At 35.1% G+C, this 14,703-nt stretch overlaps 1 protein-coding gene across 4 annotated transcripts in view; it reads right to left on the reverse strand.

Moving 5' to 3' along the window:
• The window catches only part of PTPN4 (protein tyrosine phosphatase non-receptor type 4), a 107,787-nt gene that overhangs the window by 43,531 nt on the left and 49,553 nt on the right, over positions 1-14,703 (reverse strand). For 3 of the 4 annotated variants that reach the window (XR_009962471.1, XM_062607155.1, XM_062607154.1), the window contains 7 exons: positions 13,786-13,828; positions 13,610-13,688; positions 9,445-9,489; positions 9,153-9,205; positions 6,738-6,858; positions 5,442-5,529; positions 3,898-3,986 (listed from right to left, as the gene is read on the reverse strand). Coding sequence is in view for 3 of the 4 variants with exons in the window: in XM_062607155.1 (XP_062463139.1) it covers positions 3,898-3,986; positions 5,442-5,529; positions 6,738-6,858; positions 9,153-9,205; positions 9,445-9,489; positions 13,610-13,688; positions 13,786-13,828 (518 nt within the window). In the remaining variant the exon portion in view is untranslated. The remainder of the gene's footprint in view (positions 1-3,897; positions 3,987-5,441; positions 5,530-6,737; positions 6,859-9,152; positions 9,206-9,444; positions 9,490-13,609; positions 13,689-13,785; positions 13,829-14,703) is intronic. The other variant, XM_062607153.1, reaches the window with a different exon arrangement.

Consider the following 14,703-nt stretch of genomic DNA (forward strand, 5'->3'; position numbering starts at 1 on the left):
ACTGCCTTTAGTGATTTACAGACTCGGGGAGTATGATAAGGATGGAAGCTACACATACTGGTTTTTAATCTTACCCCATAATTTAGGCAGTGAGGTCAGCTGACTTTTAAGCCTGAAAGCATCTGGAACGGACTCAAAACTGTAACATGAGCAAATAAGGTCTAACTCAAACTGCAAAAGTTACTGTTCAAGTATAAAGAAATGACTCAGCAAAGCTGAATCTCAGCTATTAAAAAAAAAAATATAGCAGATAACACTGAGTTCATATGCACTGCTAATACCCTGCTAGTCATTAAATAAGAATATCCATACCCAGTCAAAGTAAACGCATGTCTGCCTGTGTTTTCTTTCTCCAACCCTTGGCAATGATGCGTATCCAAAGAAAAGCGTAAGCACAAGCAGGCATAAAAAAAATATTTTCCTGGTAGAATTTTCCAGCCACCTCAGACATCCTAAATTATAAGATACATCTTTTAAATGAAGAGATATGTAAAAGTCTTTATCTAAAGTGAAGACTGTACTCAAACACGTGGAAGGAGTCTCATGATATCTCACTAGGGACTTCACCAACCCTCCCTGATAAGGCAGGACACAAGCAATCCAGCAAATTTCTTGTCCAAGACTCCTCGGACACAGATTTTGGACTGGTCAGCTAGCAAAGATGCTCTTGGTAGCACAACTCACAAACAAGGAAAGACTGTCCAGATTTAGCAAACACAAACTTTGCTCCAGCAGCTGTGAGACAGTGAAACTAAAGACCCTGAGGGCGGTGAGGAGGGATGCAATAAACTAAACCACTGTGGAGTTCAGAAGCAGAAATTCCAGCTTGCTTAGAGCTTTAGTAGGTAAAATCCCTTGGAAGCTGCGTTTTGAGGCACAGGAACTGAGGAGAGATAGCCAATCTAAAAGGACAATCTTTTCAATCCAGTACAATCCCAACATGCCAGAAAATACGCCAGTATGTGAGGAGGCCAACTTGGGTAAACTCTGAACTGCTGACTAGAACACAAAAGAAAGCGTACAGGACATGGAAGCAGGATCAGACGACCAAGAAGGAACGCAGAAGTACCACCTAGGCATTCAAGGATAAAACTTGGAAATCCAAAATTCAACTGCAATTACAACTGGCAATGGATGTAAAAGGCAACAAAGCTTTCAAAGTGGACAGAGACCACAGAAGAGAGACAAAGGAAAGCCTGTCTCCACTGGTAAACAGGTGATCTAGTGATAAAGGAAAGGCTGAGGTACTCCATGCTTTTCAAAGGCAAAATCTACTCCCTATATTCACAGGTCACTGTGCCTGGTAGCACGGTCTGGGGAAATGAGAAATTACCCACAATACAGGAAGATCAAATTAGGACACACTGGATAAAAGGCAGTCTCTTTTGTTTTGCCTTACTCCTGCCTTGTCTCCCTCCTGTTTCATTTCTCTCCAGGATCATAAGGTCCATAATATGCAATTTAGATATAATATCAAATTAAGAGGGAGAGGATAAAGGCATTTTACTTAATTCTTCTGAGCTATACAGTTAAACCTTTATTTCTTCTCACATACATGTGTGTCTACCCTCTCACTTGTCCCAAAACTCATCTCAGGAGTACTGAAAAAGGGATATCTAAATATTCGCTGTAGCCATAAAGCACTGGGAAGACATTACACAGCTTCAGGTGCACAGGAGCAAGAGTAAATGGAAGTGAGAAGAAAAAGTATCAGTACTGGTATCACTGGAGCAGCTGCCTGACTATGGATAAAAAGGAAAGGTAATAGGTCTGTTACTGAGCTATATTGCAAGAACTGACATTTCACATTATTACTCATAGAAAAAGAAAGCCTATAATAGGACAAGGCAGACGGGGGTGTGGTTTGGTTCTATTTTCTTTTTTTTTATGTTGGTACTATAGCATTCACAGGAAGAAATTAATATCCCCCATGTCAGCTGATACAGTTGAACACAAAGAAGAACTGTTTAAGTAATTACACACACACACAAAAGCACACTAAGAATTTAGATCAGCATTCTTGGCATACAAACAATATGAAGCAGAGCTCACAGAAACCTCTAGCTTCCAGTAGAGGCATGTAGCTTAATTATGACTTATATTGTACGCACTCAGTAATTTACTGGTGTGTTTTATAGAACAGATTTCTACTAATAATGTTTTCCCAAAAATAACAGCAGTAAAAGCAGCCTGAATTAAAACCTTCCTGATTATTACAGTATTGCATTTATAAAGCAGCCTTAACCCAGAAACGGCTCTAACACTTCAGAACTCTTACCAAATGAAAGATATCTTTCTTACTATGTGTCACTAATACAAAGGCAGGTCTGACTGAGTAGTACAGTAGCTTCAAACTTCCCATTGCAAGATCTATTTTTAATTTATCCAAGTAACCATGGACACTGAAAACTTACATGCTCCATAATTGTCTCAGGCTTACTTTCCCTTGAATGCTTACAGGCAAATGTATCATGTTCAGTTGTATCTGTCTGTGGATAGCACGCTATGCCATAGCTTTTTTTAAATTTCTCTCAAAAAATCTACTGAAAGTTGACCATTCACACTGTCAACATGGTAAACCACAAAATACATAATATCCTACAACACTCGAAACTGAGCTTAGCATAGAAAACCAGAATGTTGCAAAAATTCCTTGGGTTGCAGGAAAGATCAAGACTGTGACTAATATCTTGCATCTCTGCAAGGGAACTTACTAAGTGAAAACAGGTCACTAACTACAGGTAATAGATCTTACCCTGTGTTAACAGAAAACAAGCAAAACCCAAGGATTTCAACTGCCCATATCATTTTGAACTCAGAGAAAAGTTTCAATTGTGGTAATCAATTTAATCTGTTTATACAAAGATTACAGTCCAGCCAAGAACCTTAGAATTCTAAAGTCCAGGGCTGCAATGTCCAACCACACACGCCAGTAGCAAATGAAAACGTAAAATGTTTCATTATTTTTCTAGAGTGAACAGCTTTTGTGCCTCATGAACTAATGTCTATTTTGATAATTTCATATGGCTGACTTCGTCCACTGAGAATGCTGTTATAGCATACTCTACAACATATGTAATAAGTAAGGCTGTCAAAGTAGATTCCAAGGCAGACAAATGAAACCAAGGGAAGGATACTTCTGAGGGAACTCAAAAAAAGCATTGGAGAAGGTAACACAACTTCTGTTGAGTACTACGGAACTTATAGTGCAGAACAGAATTTCTTTTAGATCTTTTCCCTTATGTGTATAAATAAGAACAGGCTCCCAACTTAAAAAAGACTAATAATTAGAGTAATATATTTAATGAGGATAACCCCTGTGTTTATAGAACAGTTTTAAAATTATTTTAGTTACAAGAGAAATAAATTACAACACTGGAATAAACACACTTTTTTGATCCTTATCATGAAAATGGTTATCTGTGGATGAAGAGATGACAATGTTCTGAATGCACTACCTCGGTTATCCTCAAGTACCATACCTATATTAAAATTTACACACACAGTGCAATCAAGTGATATGTGACAAAACAGGTAAGAGTAATCACTCTCCAGGCTAGCATTTTTAAGATCAGTTGTCTCTTTAAAGACTGTGGGCTAGACCATAACACTGGCCCTGGTTATACAGTAAATTAAACAAAGTATGCTTGCAAACTCCTGAAGAAAAACTGCATTAAAATTCATTACAGTTTGCACCACAAACATTTAACAGCATGCAGAACAAGACAAAAACCCCATCATAAAATTACCTATCACACAGCGAAAGTTAAATCATTTCAACTTGATACACTACAATGAAGTTTCACTCTTTTTGTAAAGCATGTGATACTGACAATGGTTAAAATATATCTTGAGAAACACTAAACAAAAAATATTAGCTTGAACAGCTGTCCTTACCACTGAAAAGTGTTAATTCGTACTCTGTTCTTAAAAATTAGTATTCCACCTGACATCACTCCAATCATTATTTCATTGTTACTCTGATCCTTTAAAAGAAAAGAGAAAATTACTTGAAGAACAATATAAATGTTTGAAACCTCATATACATTCATACTCATCTCTCTCTCTAAATACGTAATTACCACAGTACAACAGATCACAGTTAACATGGAAGGAAATATGTTTTAATAAGACAAGAAAGAACTATTCATTACTATTTAGGACAAGGCCGAATGCTTGCTCTGAGTTCTTCATACACTACCACAGAATTTTAATTTCTTAAGTTAGATCTTCTGTCTCCCACCAACTTTGAATAAATACATAATATAGGGTATCCTAACAGTTCATTACAAACAAAAGTACTAAGAGACTGGCTTGAGATTTGCTACACTAAAAGCAACCAGCAACTTAAATTCCTACCTGAAATTGCAATCTCAGAACAGAGAGAGGAGAGATTCTAAAACAAACAATATTATAAGCATATTTAAATAGCACATTTTTCCTGAAATATCTTTGTACTCTAATCAAACACCTGCTATAGATTTCTTTGTATGTGCACGATATTAGTAGGATATAGACAGAAGTGTGATTATAACTATAATAAAAAAAATCAGCTTTAAATAACTGCAATCCATGTAACAGATCTACGGTGCTAGATAAGTAACACAGCATGTGAAAACTGGAAAGTTCACAGCAACACAGCATGATGTGGGGTCCTGGACAGGCCTACTGACACTTTTATGGAGCATGGAAGAATGGACAAGAGGAATGAAGGCACTCATGGAGTGGGAGGATAATCAAGGAAAGGGAAGGCAGGAAAGAAGTCCAGGTAGTTCACCGACAGAAACAGATCCTATTTGAAATAATTAATTTCAAATTCTATTACCTGTTTCTTTAACCTTATGGAGTAGGACAAGAATATTTAAAAAAAAAAAAAAAAGGTGTCTTAGCTACTAAAAATCAAATATATTTAGAAGCTCTGCAGAAATAGCACTGTACTGACAGGTTAAGCTTGTTTGAGTCAAGACCTTGAGCGCCTTGCTTTACTAGATATAACTGATATTATATGAAATTATAGTACCTCACTTTATACTAACAGTTCATGTTGTATAAAACCAATGATTTATAATTTGGTTCTAATAGGAACCAGATTAAATATTTTTCAAAGCTGACAGAACTGTAAATACCAAAAGCACATTCAACAAGTACATATTCCTTATTCACCTGTAGGCAACTGAACTGGCATTCAGGTCAAAAAGGCTCAACGATAATAACATGTATATAACTAAGCCCAGATTTAAGCAAAGAAATACCTTCACTAGAGGGAAGCAGCAGCTACCAAAATAAGTAAATCACAGTTAGTTACCTAATAAGATATTATTTTCTTCTTTTTTCTCTTGTAAGCAGCAGCCAGGAAAACTTACTAAAAATAAGCATTTATTTTCCCATAAATCTCAGAGGAATCCATTTTTACATTTCAATACTAGTTCATCTAAACTTACCCTAGCATAGTGCAATTCAACTCCATAAAGTTCTAAGGTACGTGCTGTATTGAGATAACTGAACTCTGCTTCTGCAGGAGACAATCCTCTGAAAGACAGAAGCTAAATCAGAAACATTATAACACATCCCCCACATCAGGCACCCGAGTGAGCTCAAAATCTGCATGTGTTTTATGACTTTTACCCCAACCCTGATATTTGAATTTCCTTTCTCGACATATATAGACTGTAACCCAAAAATTTTAACAGAAAAAAAAAAAACAAAAAACCTTCTGCTCAGGTTAAAAGCCTTTTTAACAGAAAAAAAAAACAACTTCGTGTAGACAAAGTGCTGACTATAGTCCACAACACAGCTCGTTGTCCTGCGCTGTGCACACGTTTTGATTCTAATGCACTGTATCATTTAAATGCCTGTGGAGCTCTAGAATCTGGAAATTGCTTTTGCGGTCCTGTATTTTGTATTGGTATCAACAGTTCCTACCCAAAATTCACCCTTAAAGTTCAATTTACCAGCAAGTCACTTTTAATTTCTTTATCCCACTAAACAGAATTTGCTAAGCCATTGACTTAAAGGTAATATAATATTCAGTAGTTTCTAAAACCAAAATTATGCCTCAGTTAAGTGAATGTTTTTGTAAACATAGCTTACCTTTTGTTAAACTTAACTATAACAAAAGGCACTTAAGTTCTGAAATACCAAGCAACTATCACTGAAAAAGTACCACAATGTTACACACTAATAAATAAATAAATAAATAAATAAATAAATATATTTTCCATTACTTCATTGCCTTTTCCTCTTTAGTAAAAGGTCACAAACTTGCATGCAGGAAAGAGCAGATATTGAAGAAAAGGACTTTGTTACTTTTAAAGTAACTCTTGCTTACTGGTGAGAGCGCCATGAAAACTGAGCCTTTATGCACAAGGCATTCTCAAACACTGTGGAAAAATAAACAAAACCAAACAAAACCTCAAAGAAATTATATCCTACTAATGCAATATCCTGTGTCATACAAATACTGGGTTTAGTACCTTTAACATGTTGATTTTTTCATTTATTTTCCCTGTCATTCTGTCATAGATATTCCATCTGTGCAGAGTATTAATGGTACCATTATACAGACTATCTATAAGAAAACTCCACATTAAACATACTCTTAAGAAGAAAATATACCAAGCAAGAAAAAAAACCCAGAAACCTTTAAGACAAAACACTCATTTTCTTTTTGTAACAGAACAGCACCAGCAGTCAGGATTTGACAAAGTCAGTCAAAAACTTCTGCTGTTAATCCTTACATGTGCTGCTGATGTAATTTTGCTATTTCTTTTTCAAAGTCTTGAGGCTGGCTAGGGATGAAAGAATAGTCTGAGAGGTAGCCTGGAAAGTTTTCTGAATGGTTGTAGTCTCCCAGCTCGGCTAAAATATTAAAAAGAGAGATTATTGTTTATCACTGATGTACTTGGCACGGTGCAATGCCCCCAAAATTCACAAGAGTCTGCTCACGCATACTTTATGATCTACAGCAAACAAAAATAGAGAAGACATTTGTACTCCTTTCTTCCCCTTTGAATATACACTCACATTTTCATGATATTTAAAGAGAGCTTTGAGTAGTTACTTATGAAGGAAGTTTATAAAGTGTTTAATTTTTAATACACAAATTCATAAATGCTGTCATAACGGCTAGCACTAAATATATATCTGAAGGTATTTTTTCTTTTTTTCACCTTTGTTTGCTTTCATGTAATTACATAATATATATATTGTTAACATCACAACTGCTATATCTTCATTAGGACCTGCAAAACCCACCAACTCATTTTGTACCAAGATATATTTAGAAGCATTTGTAAACTATTTTTTGCACATTCAATAATATGTATGGAAAAAAGTACACATACATACACCTACATTGAAACTACTTTACTTGAAAACTTTACTTGAAACTACTAAAAAGTGCGTATATATAATTTCTTACACTTTCTTCAAATTTTAAGCCAAACTAAAAATCACATTTGTTGTCAGAAAAACACATACAAACAACATTTGCTAAAAATACAGGTTTTGAGGCTTTCTACCTACAATGAAAGAAATTCAGCTTTAAGTATCTGCAATCTATGTAACAGATCTACAGTGACAGATAAGTAACACAACATGTGAAAACTGGAAAGTTCACAGCAACACAGCATGATGTGGGGTTCTAGGCAGGACTACGGACACTTTTACGGAGCATGGAAGAACTGACAAGAGGAATAAAGGCACTCAGAGTGGGAATAAAAGAAAAGCAGGAATAGTTCATCTATAGAAACAGATCCTATTTTAAATAGTTTTAAAACTGGAAAATTGGGCTGGGTTTCATAACAGAGTGCCTGCCTTGCTAAAATCTACTAGAGAGATTATGGGACTGAGAGATACATTTTCCATTTACCTATATATAAAATCCTATATTATATATATCCTATATATATTTACCTATATATCTACCTATATAGAGAATCCTGAGAGCTAAACACAGTTTAGTAACAGGCAGCACACAAAATCATTAGACAGAGGTCTGCACCTTGTAAAACTTAAGAGCAGCAGAGTCTCTCATATAAAAGTAACTACAATAAACTGCACATACCCACCACTTCTACAATATTATAAAACAAAATATATTGCATTGTTCAAAGCTAAAATCTTATAAACTTTTCATTGCTCCACTACAGAATCATAGAACCATATAACCAGCTAGGCTGGTATGGCCTTTAAGATCATCAAGTCCAATCGCTCCCCCGTAACCACCAAGTCCATCACTAAACCATGTCACGAAAGGCCATGACAGCACTTGCAGTACATATCTATTTCCCAGTAGCTGGAGTATGGGAGCTTTGTTTAAGAGAAATTGCTCTACTTATTGAGCTGGAAAAAGGTGACCACCTATCAAAACTGCACATAAAACATTACATTAACATTACTATATGTTTTTTCCCTGAAAAGATTAACATGGATGCTACTTCTCTGCTACGTACGAAGTCTACATCATACTAAATGTACATATAAGTATCTTTAATAGCAGAAAAACACATGAATATAGATAGATATATCAGCATTGCTTGTAAAACTGAATTTCTGACAACCACAAATTACAGGAACTAAGTGCTGAACAGTCTCTTAGTTGGTTGTTATGTGTTGTGTTTTCTTTTTACCCACTGAACAATTTAAGTTTATAAAGGAAAATTAAAAGGGAGGAAGAAGACTAAATCTTGGTATTCAACACAGATCTACTCATTGAATGGCTAAAAATTGACCAAACGGGTATTGGACTTCTGGGCCATGTATGTCCAGAATTTTCACACTTATTTGGAGATTCACTATATGGTATGTTAAAAATGTTTGAGTCTAAAAAAGCACTTTAGCATCATTCTCAAGAACTCCCCTCCACCTTCAGAAAACACAGAAATACAGGAGGGCTATTTTGGGACTTTTTAACAGCATGGGTTTAAAGAAAGCAAGCAGAGTGCTACCAATATTTTTTCCATATCTAATTCAGCAAAACATGCTGGGAGATAAAAAACAACCAACCATATTACCTTAATCATGAGAAAGTAGCATCATGTCCACAAACATCACAATATAATGCCATACAAACTACAGTCTTTAGAAACCAATTAATACTACTTTTTATGTATTTTAGTATTAACATGCACATGAATACTAATGATACTTACACTGAACAGCATAGGAAGCGAGAAGAGCAGCAGTATTGTAAGGACACGGCAATCTGTTTTGTTTTTAAATTAACAAAAAAATTAAAATTACCTATTTTGTACGGAATTCAATTATTTGAGAAAGCCTCACCTTTCAGTCTATAATAAACTAGATAGATAATTATTATACATATTCCTCATTGCATAAACAATAATTTATTTTAAATTTTTTTTTGAAGGTAAAATCCCTCACCATTAGCTTTCAATTTTTTTCAAGTTCCATTTAACATTTAACACAACAAAAATGTCTTACCTTCCAGTAAGAATGTCCTGTTTAATTTGCAAAAAATACTGGTACCTTATGTAAAGAAATAAACAAAAACCACAGTAAGTAAAATTACAATTACTTAATCATTTTTCATCAATTAAATGCATTTTGCTTTCAGTTAGTGCAAAACTAAAACTTCACATTTTGCATGCTATTTCTTAAACTCCTATGTGAAAGAAATTAAACTTGATTAGTAAAATAATAATATAGCTTTGTAAATTAAACTATTTACAGGCTATGAAGTTACATTATATTTCACTAAATGGCTGCAAATGCCACATTCTACCTGATATATTTTCAAGTATTTAGGCTGAACTTAAACATAAAAAATAAAAAGCAAAGAAAAAGAAGTGCCTTCATGATGGATGGCAATATGACATCCAAAAGCTGAAGTCTGCATCTGTGTATGGGGGTACTTTGATAAAAAGGATTTGTACTCCCGGCAGATAAAATTAATTTAATCTCATTTACTGTATGATACTACCCTGGTTCCATTTAAATTAAAGTAATTACTCTTTGTATTCTGGAGCTACATTCTTAAACAAGTTGGATTCTATTATGTGAAATGACTTCCAACTGACTTCCCTAAACTTCTTAATTTTTCTTTAATTATGATGTGAGAAAGGCTTGTTTTAGAAATTTATAAAGTCTTCCCATGTCTACTTGTTCAAATCAGCAAAAGGAATTGATGAACACTTTAAAACAAGAACTATTAATCACCAAACAGCAGCAGGAGAAACACTATGACTTAAAAACCCCCAACAAACCTTAAACTGCAAAGATTTCCCTCTAAGTTACTTCCTTTGTTTCTCCAACAAAACCCACATATTTTGTTCACGTCTCAGAATGAATCTCTTTTTCGTTCAATCTTGTTCCTTCATATTTCACTCAAAGGTTTTAGACCATTTGAAAGAAGTATAAATGTTCACATCAAGTGGCAAATCACACCGGCCATAAACCTCCACTGACAAAGATTTAAGTGGGGTAACAGACAAGACTTACTGAGATGGCAGGATGTTAGCACAAACTTAAACTTTCAACAAACCCCCTTATAATAGAGCATAAAAGCAGCTGGAGAATTTAGGCCCCAATGCCTTTTTATTTAAAAGTAAAAGTTACACTGAATGTAAAATTTAATAATTCCTGCTTTCTTACGAATTTGCGCTGTTTGGGACCTCCTGCCTCATCATCGTTATTATCATCATCACCTGGTTTCCTTCTTGTAGTTCTGATTCAAAATCAGGGTCAGCCATACCCACTCCTTATAAACACTCATCAAAATTACGTATAAAAAACAGTTCAAGTTTGATGGAAACCAAACATTAAATATTTTCCAATACTGACTTGCACTAAGACATTAAAACCAAAATATATCACTTTGTTACACATAACATGACTTGTCATAGCTTTATAGTCTTCAGAAAGTGGATTAATTCCTACTTCAAAGACTTCCACAAATGTTTACAAACACACACACAAAAATACAATCATTTACAAGCTAAATATAGTGGAAAGGTAAACACTCCATGTTTGCAAGAAAATGAGGGAAGACGCTTGCAGACTGACAAGCAAAGATGTTAGCCCATGTGCTCAACTCATACAAAACCATCTAGAGATTCTTTAACTAATCAGAATGGCAAGAACCTTAGTTGAAGCTTAACTTCAAGAAGTTAAAATGAGAGATCAGCCAGGCTTTAGAGACCTCAAAATATTTTCTTATTTTCCACCTAAAAATGCATATTGAAACCAAAAGAGAGACAGATAAAGGAAAATTTCTTTACCTGTTTAAAAAGCAATAAATGACACGTCAGGGGAAGTTCAGGTTGGATATATAAGGAGGTTCTTTACTGGGAGGGTGGTGAGGCACTGGAACAGGTTGACCAAAGAAGTGGTAAATGCTCCATCCCTGGCAGTGTTTAAGGCCAGGTGGGACAGAGCCTTGGGCAACATGGTCTAGTATCAGGCATCCCTACCCATGGCAGGGGGATAGGAACTAGATGTTCTTAAGGTCTGTTCCAACCCTAACCTTCTATGATTCTATATATTAAAAGGATATGCCTCACATGCTTAGCTTCAGCATCTCTTCACAAATACACTGAACAAGTAAAATTTTTCCTATTTTTCCTGTTAACATTTATGGCTGCAAAATTAGGTCAGAAAGCATTCTGTATGTGTAGCTGCACCTCCATTTTACTTTCCTTTTTTTGGTGTATGCTTTATTAGAACTATTCCATGGTATTTAAAGGACCTCATGATTAAGGAGCACCAAGCAGAGTCCATTTTCTGTTTTCAGCTCATTAGCTAATTGCCCCAGTTTGAACATGGAAGCCTCACATACTATTGAGTAATATGTGAAAGAAATCTATAGAATAGCAATTTAGCAATGTAGCTCTGAAACAGCCTGCACAACAAACTCAGCTAAAACAAGGTGGCACTGCATTACAGTGTTTTTATCTTCCTTATATAGATTTATCTAGAAAAGGGTACGACAATTATTGCTAGCTGGAGTCAATGTTAATAATCAAGTTCTTCTGCCATGAGTGGAACTAATGAAGCTTCATTTCCTTCCAAGAAACGTTCCTCAAGCTAAACTCCAACACACGGTGAGCTCCTGCTGACCTTTCCTGAGCTGGGGCCTTTATAATCTCCCTCCCTCACATGAATTCACAGAGACCTAGTGAGACAAGAGCTTGCAATGAACCTTTCCCTCACATCTATTTATACTGTCTCATATGTCAATTCATTCCTTTGTTTTCATGAAATTTATAAAAACTGAGCATTTCTGAAAGGTTTCAGCTTAAGCTGGAATTCTCTGAAGTTTGTGCTTTGTTTCTTTTCTTTTCTTAAGGGGGAAATATCTATTACACTAATACACCTATTTGTGATACGGCATCCTAACTTCACTCAAAAAAAAAAAAAACCATAGATAACTCCTCTCTCTTTATAACAATTCCAAATACAAACAAGTTTTCTCATGGGCAATTATGCGTATTAGCAAAAAAAGCAGAGCTGACCTAGATACAGCAACCATAGATTATTTCTCATCTAAAAGGATGCTTTATTTATAACTTTGCATTTGCAGAATACCATTTAAAATAAACAGTTCTCTCTCTTCTCTAGTGTTTACTTCATATTGGTCAACTTTTACTGTTTCCTCCATCTCCTTAGAAATACTACATACCGCCCATCAATTCAAGTAACACTACTATTCTGATACATTATTTTGATGTTCTAAATTGCCTATTTTTTCTAAAGCAAGTATTTCAACAAAACAAAGCCTGATCTAGGATCTCTGTGATTCATTTTAGTAAATTCTGTCTGCATGTATGTGTGTAAAATTTTGTCCAAAATATGACAAATTGAAAGAAATTATAAACAAACGTGGACTCAAATTTTCACAGTTTTGGTACTTACATTTCTAAAGCTATCCTTAATAATTTAAATACTGTTTTTTGAACAGTGGTGACCTGTTTTCAGAATGGCTGACATCCAAAAATTCCAATCTGCCAAATCACGCCACTTATGTAGAAGACGAGAACTAATTAAGAATTCAGAAAATTTGAGGCAGCTCTTCAGGGACTAATTGCAACTCACAAGCTTCCTATCTTGATTCACAATGAGAATCTTCATCAACATACTTCAACACAGTGGTATCAAAATAAGCTTACATGCTTCAAGCTAGAACTACATGCAAACAGAGATTAATTTTATTAGTGTAAAGCAGAAAACTGGGGAGGGGGAGGCAAGAAAGAAAAGCAGAAAGCTCAGGATTTTTTTTTAGTCACAGAGGAGAACACAAGGAAGGATAAAATTAAATTTGTACTCATTGGTGAATAGTGGGATTAAGTTTTTCCTCTCTTCTCTATTTTCCCTTTTCTGTTTCTACTTAGTAGTATTTTCTTCACGTGGTTACTTCACTTTGCATATAAATTTGTAAATTTATTCACAGAAGCTTTTTGTTATATTGATTTGATGCAACTGCATAGTTCATATCTGTAATTATTAGGCAAAAATTAGAAGCTTGCAAATATGACACAAAAATGATTTAAAACAAAATTTCTATGTTATACCTTAAAAAATTACTGATAATTTTCCCCTTAAATATAAACCTTCTAGGAAAATGCTTTACTGTTAAATTAACTAGACCTACCTTGTATATTCTTCTTGGAGCTTGTTTGGGTCACTTACAAAAAACTTAACTCTGAAGTTCAAACTGTGAGGAGATCCTCCTGCAATCAAGCAAAGTTATTTCTAATTAATCAGGGTACCCTGGAAAACCAGCATAACAGTGGTATATGAATTGACCAAATACATACATGTACTCACTTTTTAATTGTTTCCTGATAGGTTTGTTTGGATCCAGCCACCTCTGGAAAGAGACAAATTACAACATCAACTTTAGAGAAACAAAAGAAGTACACATTATAGCCTTAAATATCAATAAACTAATGCTTTTCTATTACTTTTTACTCGGTGTTTTACCAAAACGTCTTACTGACATACAAAGTCTTATTACTGATCCTTGAAAGACACCAACATTATCATCAACAGCTGCTATTGTTCTTCCTTCCCTGATATTAACCTCTGTTGTCCAGGAATCTGTCTCTTATAGGTCTAATTCAACTATGACTTGGTTCTCCGATTATCACATGAGCCTGTGAGAGGTTAGAACACAATCATGGTGTCATTAACAATCTTCACTACTTTTTAAAATTATTATCTAAGGTGAACAAACTGTAGCAGGGAAGAACTAGAGGCAGGCTAACTTACCCAACTCAGAAGTTAATTTGCTTAAACTAGTTCCAGTACTTTTGACTCTGCATTTTGCACGTCTGAAATATATAGGGAGTGAATTAGCTAAGTCGCTAATTGGGATCTTGGAAACCAGAGGCTCAGCATTCAGCCTACTGGATGAAAGGACTACACAGCAATTTTACGAAACAGTACCCAATCTTGACCATCTTTATGGGAGAACACTGCTGTAGGGAAGTACAGACAAATCCTCACAAAAATCAGTGCTGCAAATTTCATCTAGAAGTATGATTCTCTGGAAAGCCCTACATGTTGTTTAAACTACTCCCCACCATCAACCCAGCAGACTCTGCATATACCAACGTAGCTCAGTTAACTCATAGAATCAACTAGGCTGGAAAAGACCTTTAAGATCATCAAGTCCAACCATTAACCCAGCACTGCCATGTTCACCACAAAACCATGTCTCTATGGGCCTCACCTACACATCTT

Source organism: Pezoporus occidentalis, unplaced genomic scaffold (genome assembly GCF_034315485.1).
Source record: "Pezoporus occidentalis ecotype Australia unplaced genomic scaffold, CSIRO_AGI_Poc_V1 ctg12, whole genome shotgun sequence".
Taxonomy (NCBI): Eukaryota; Metazoa; Chordata; class Aves; order Psittaciformes; family Psittacidae; genus Pezoporus; species Pezoporus occidentalis.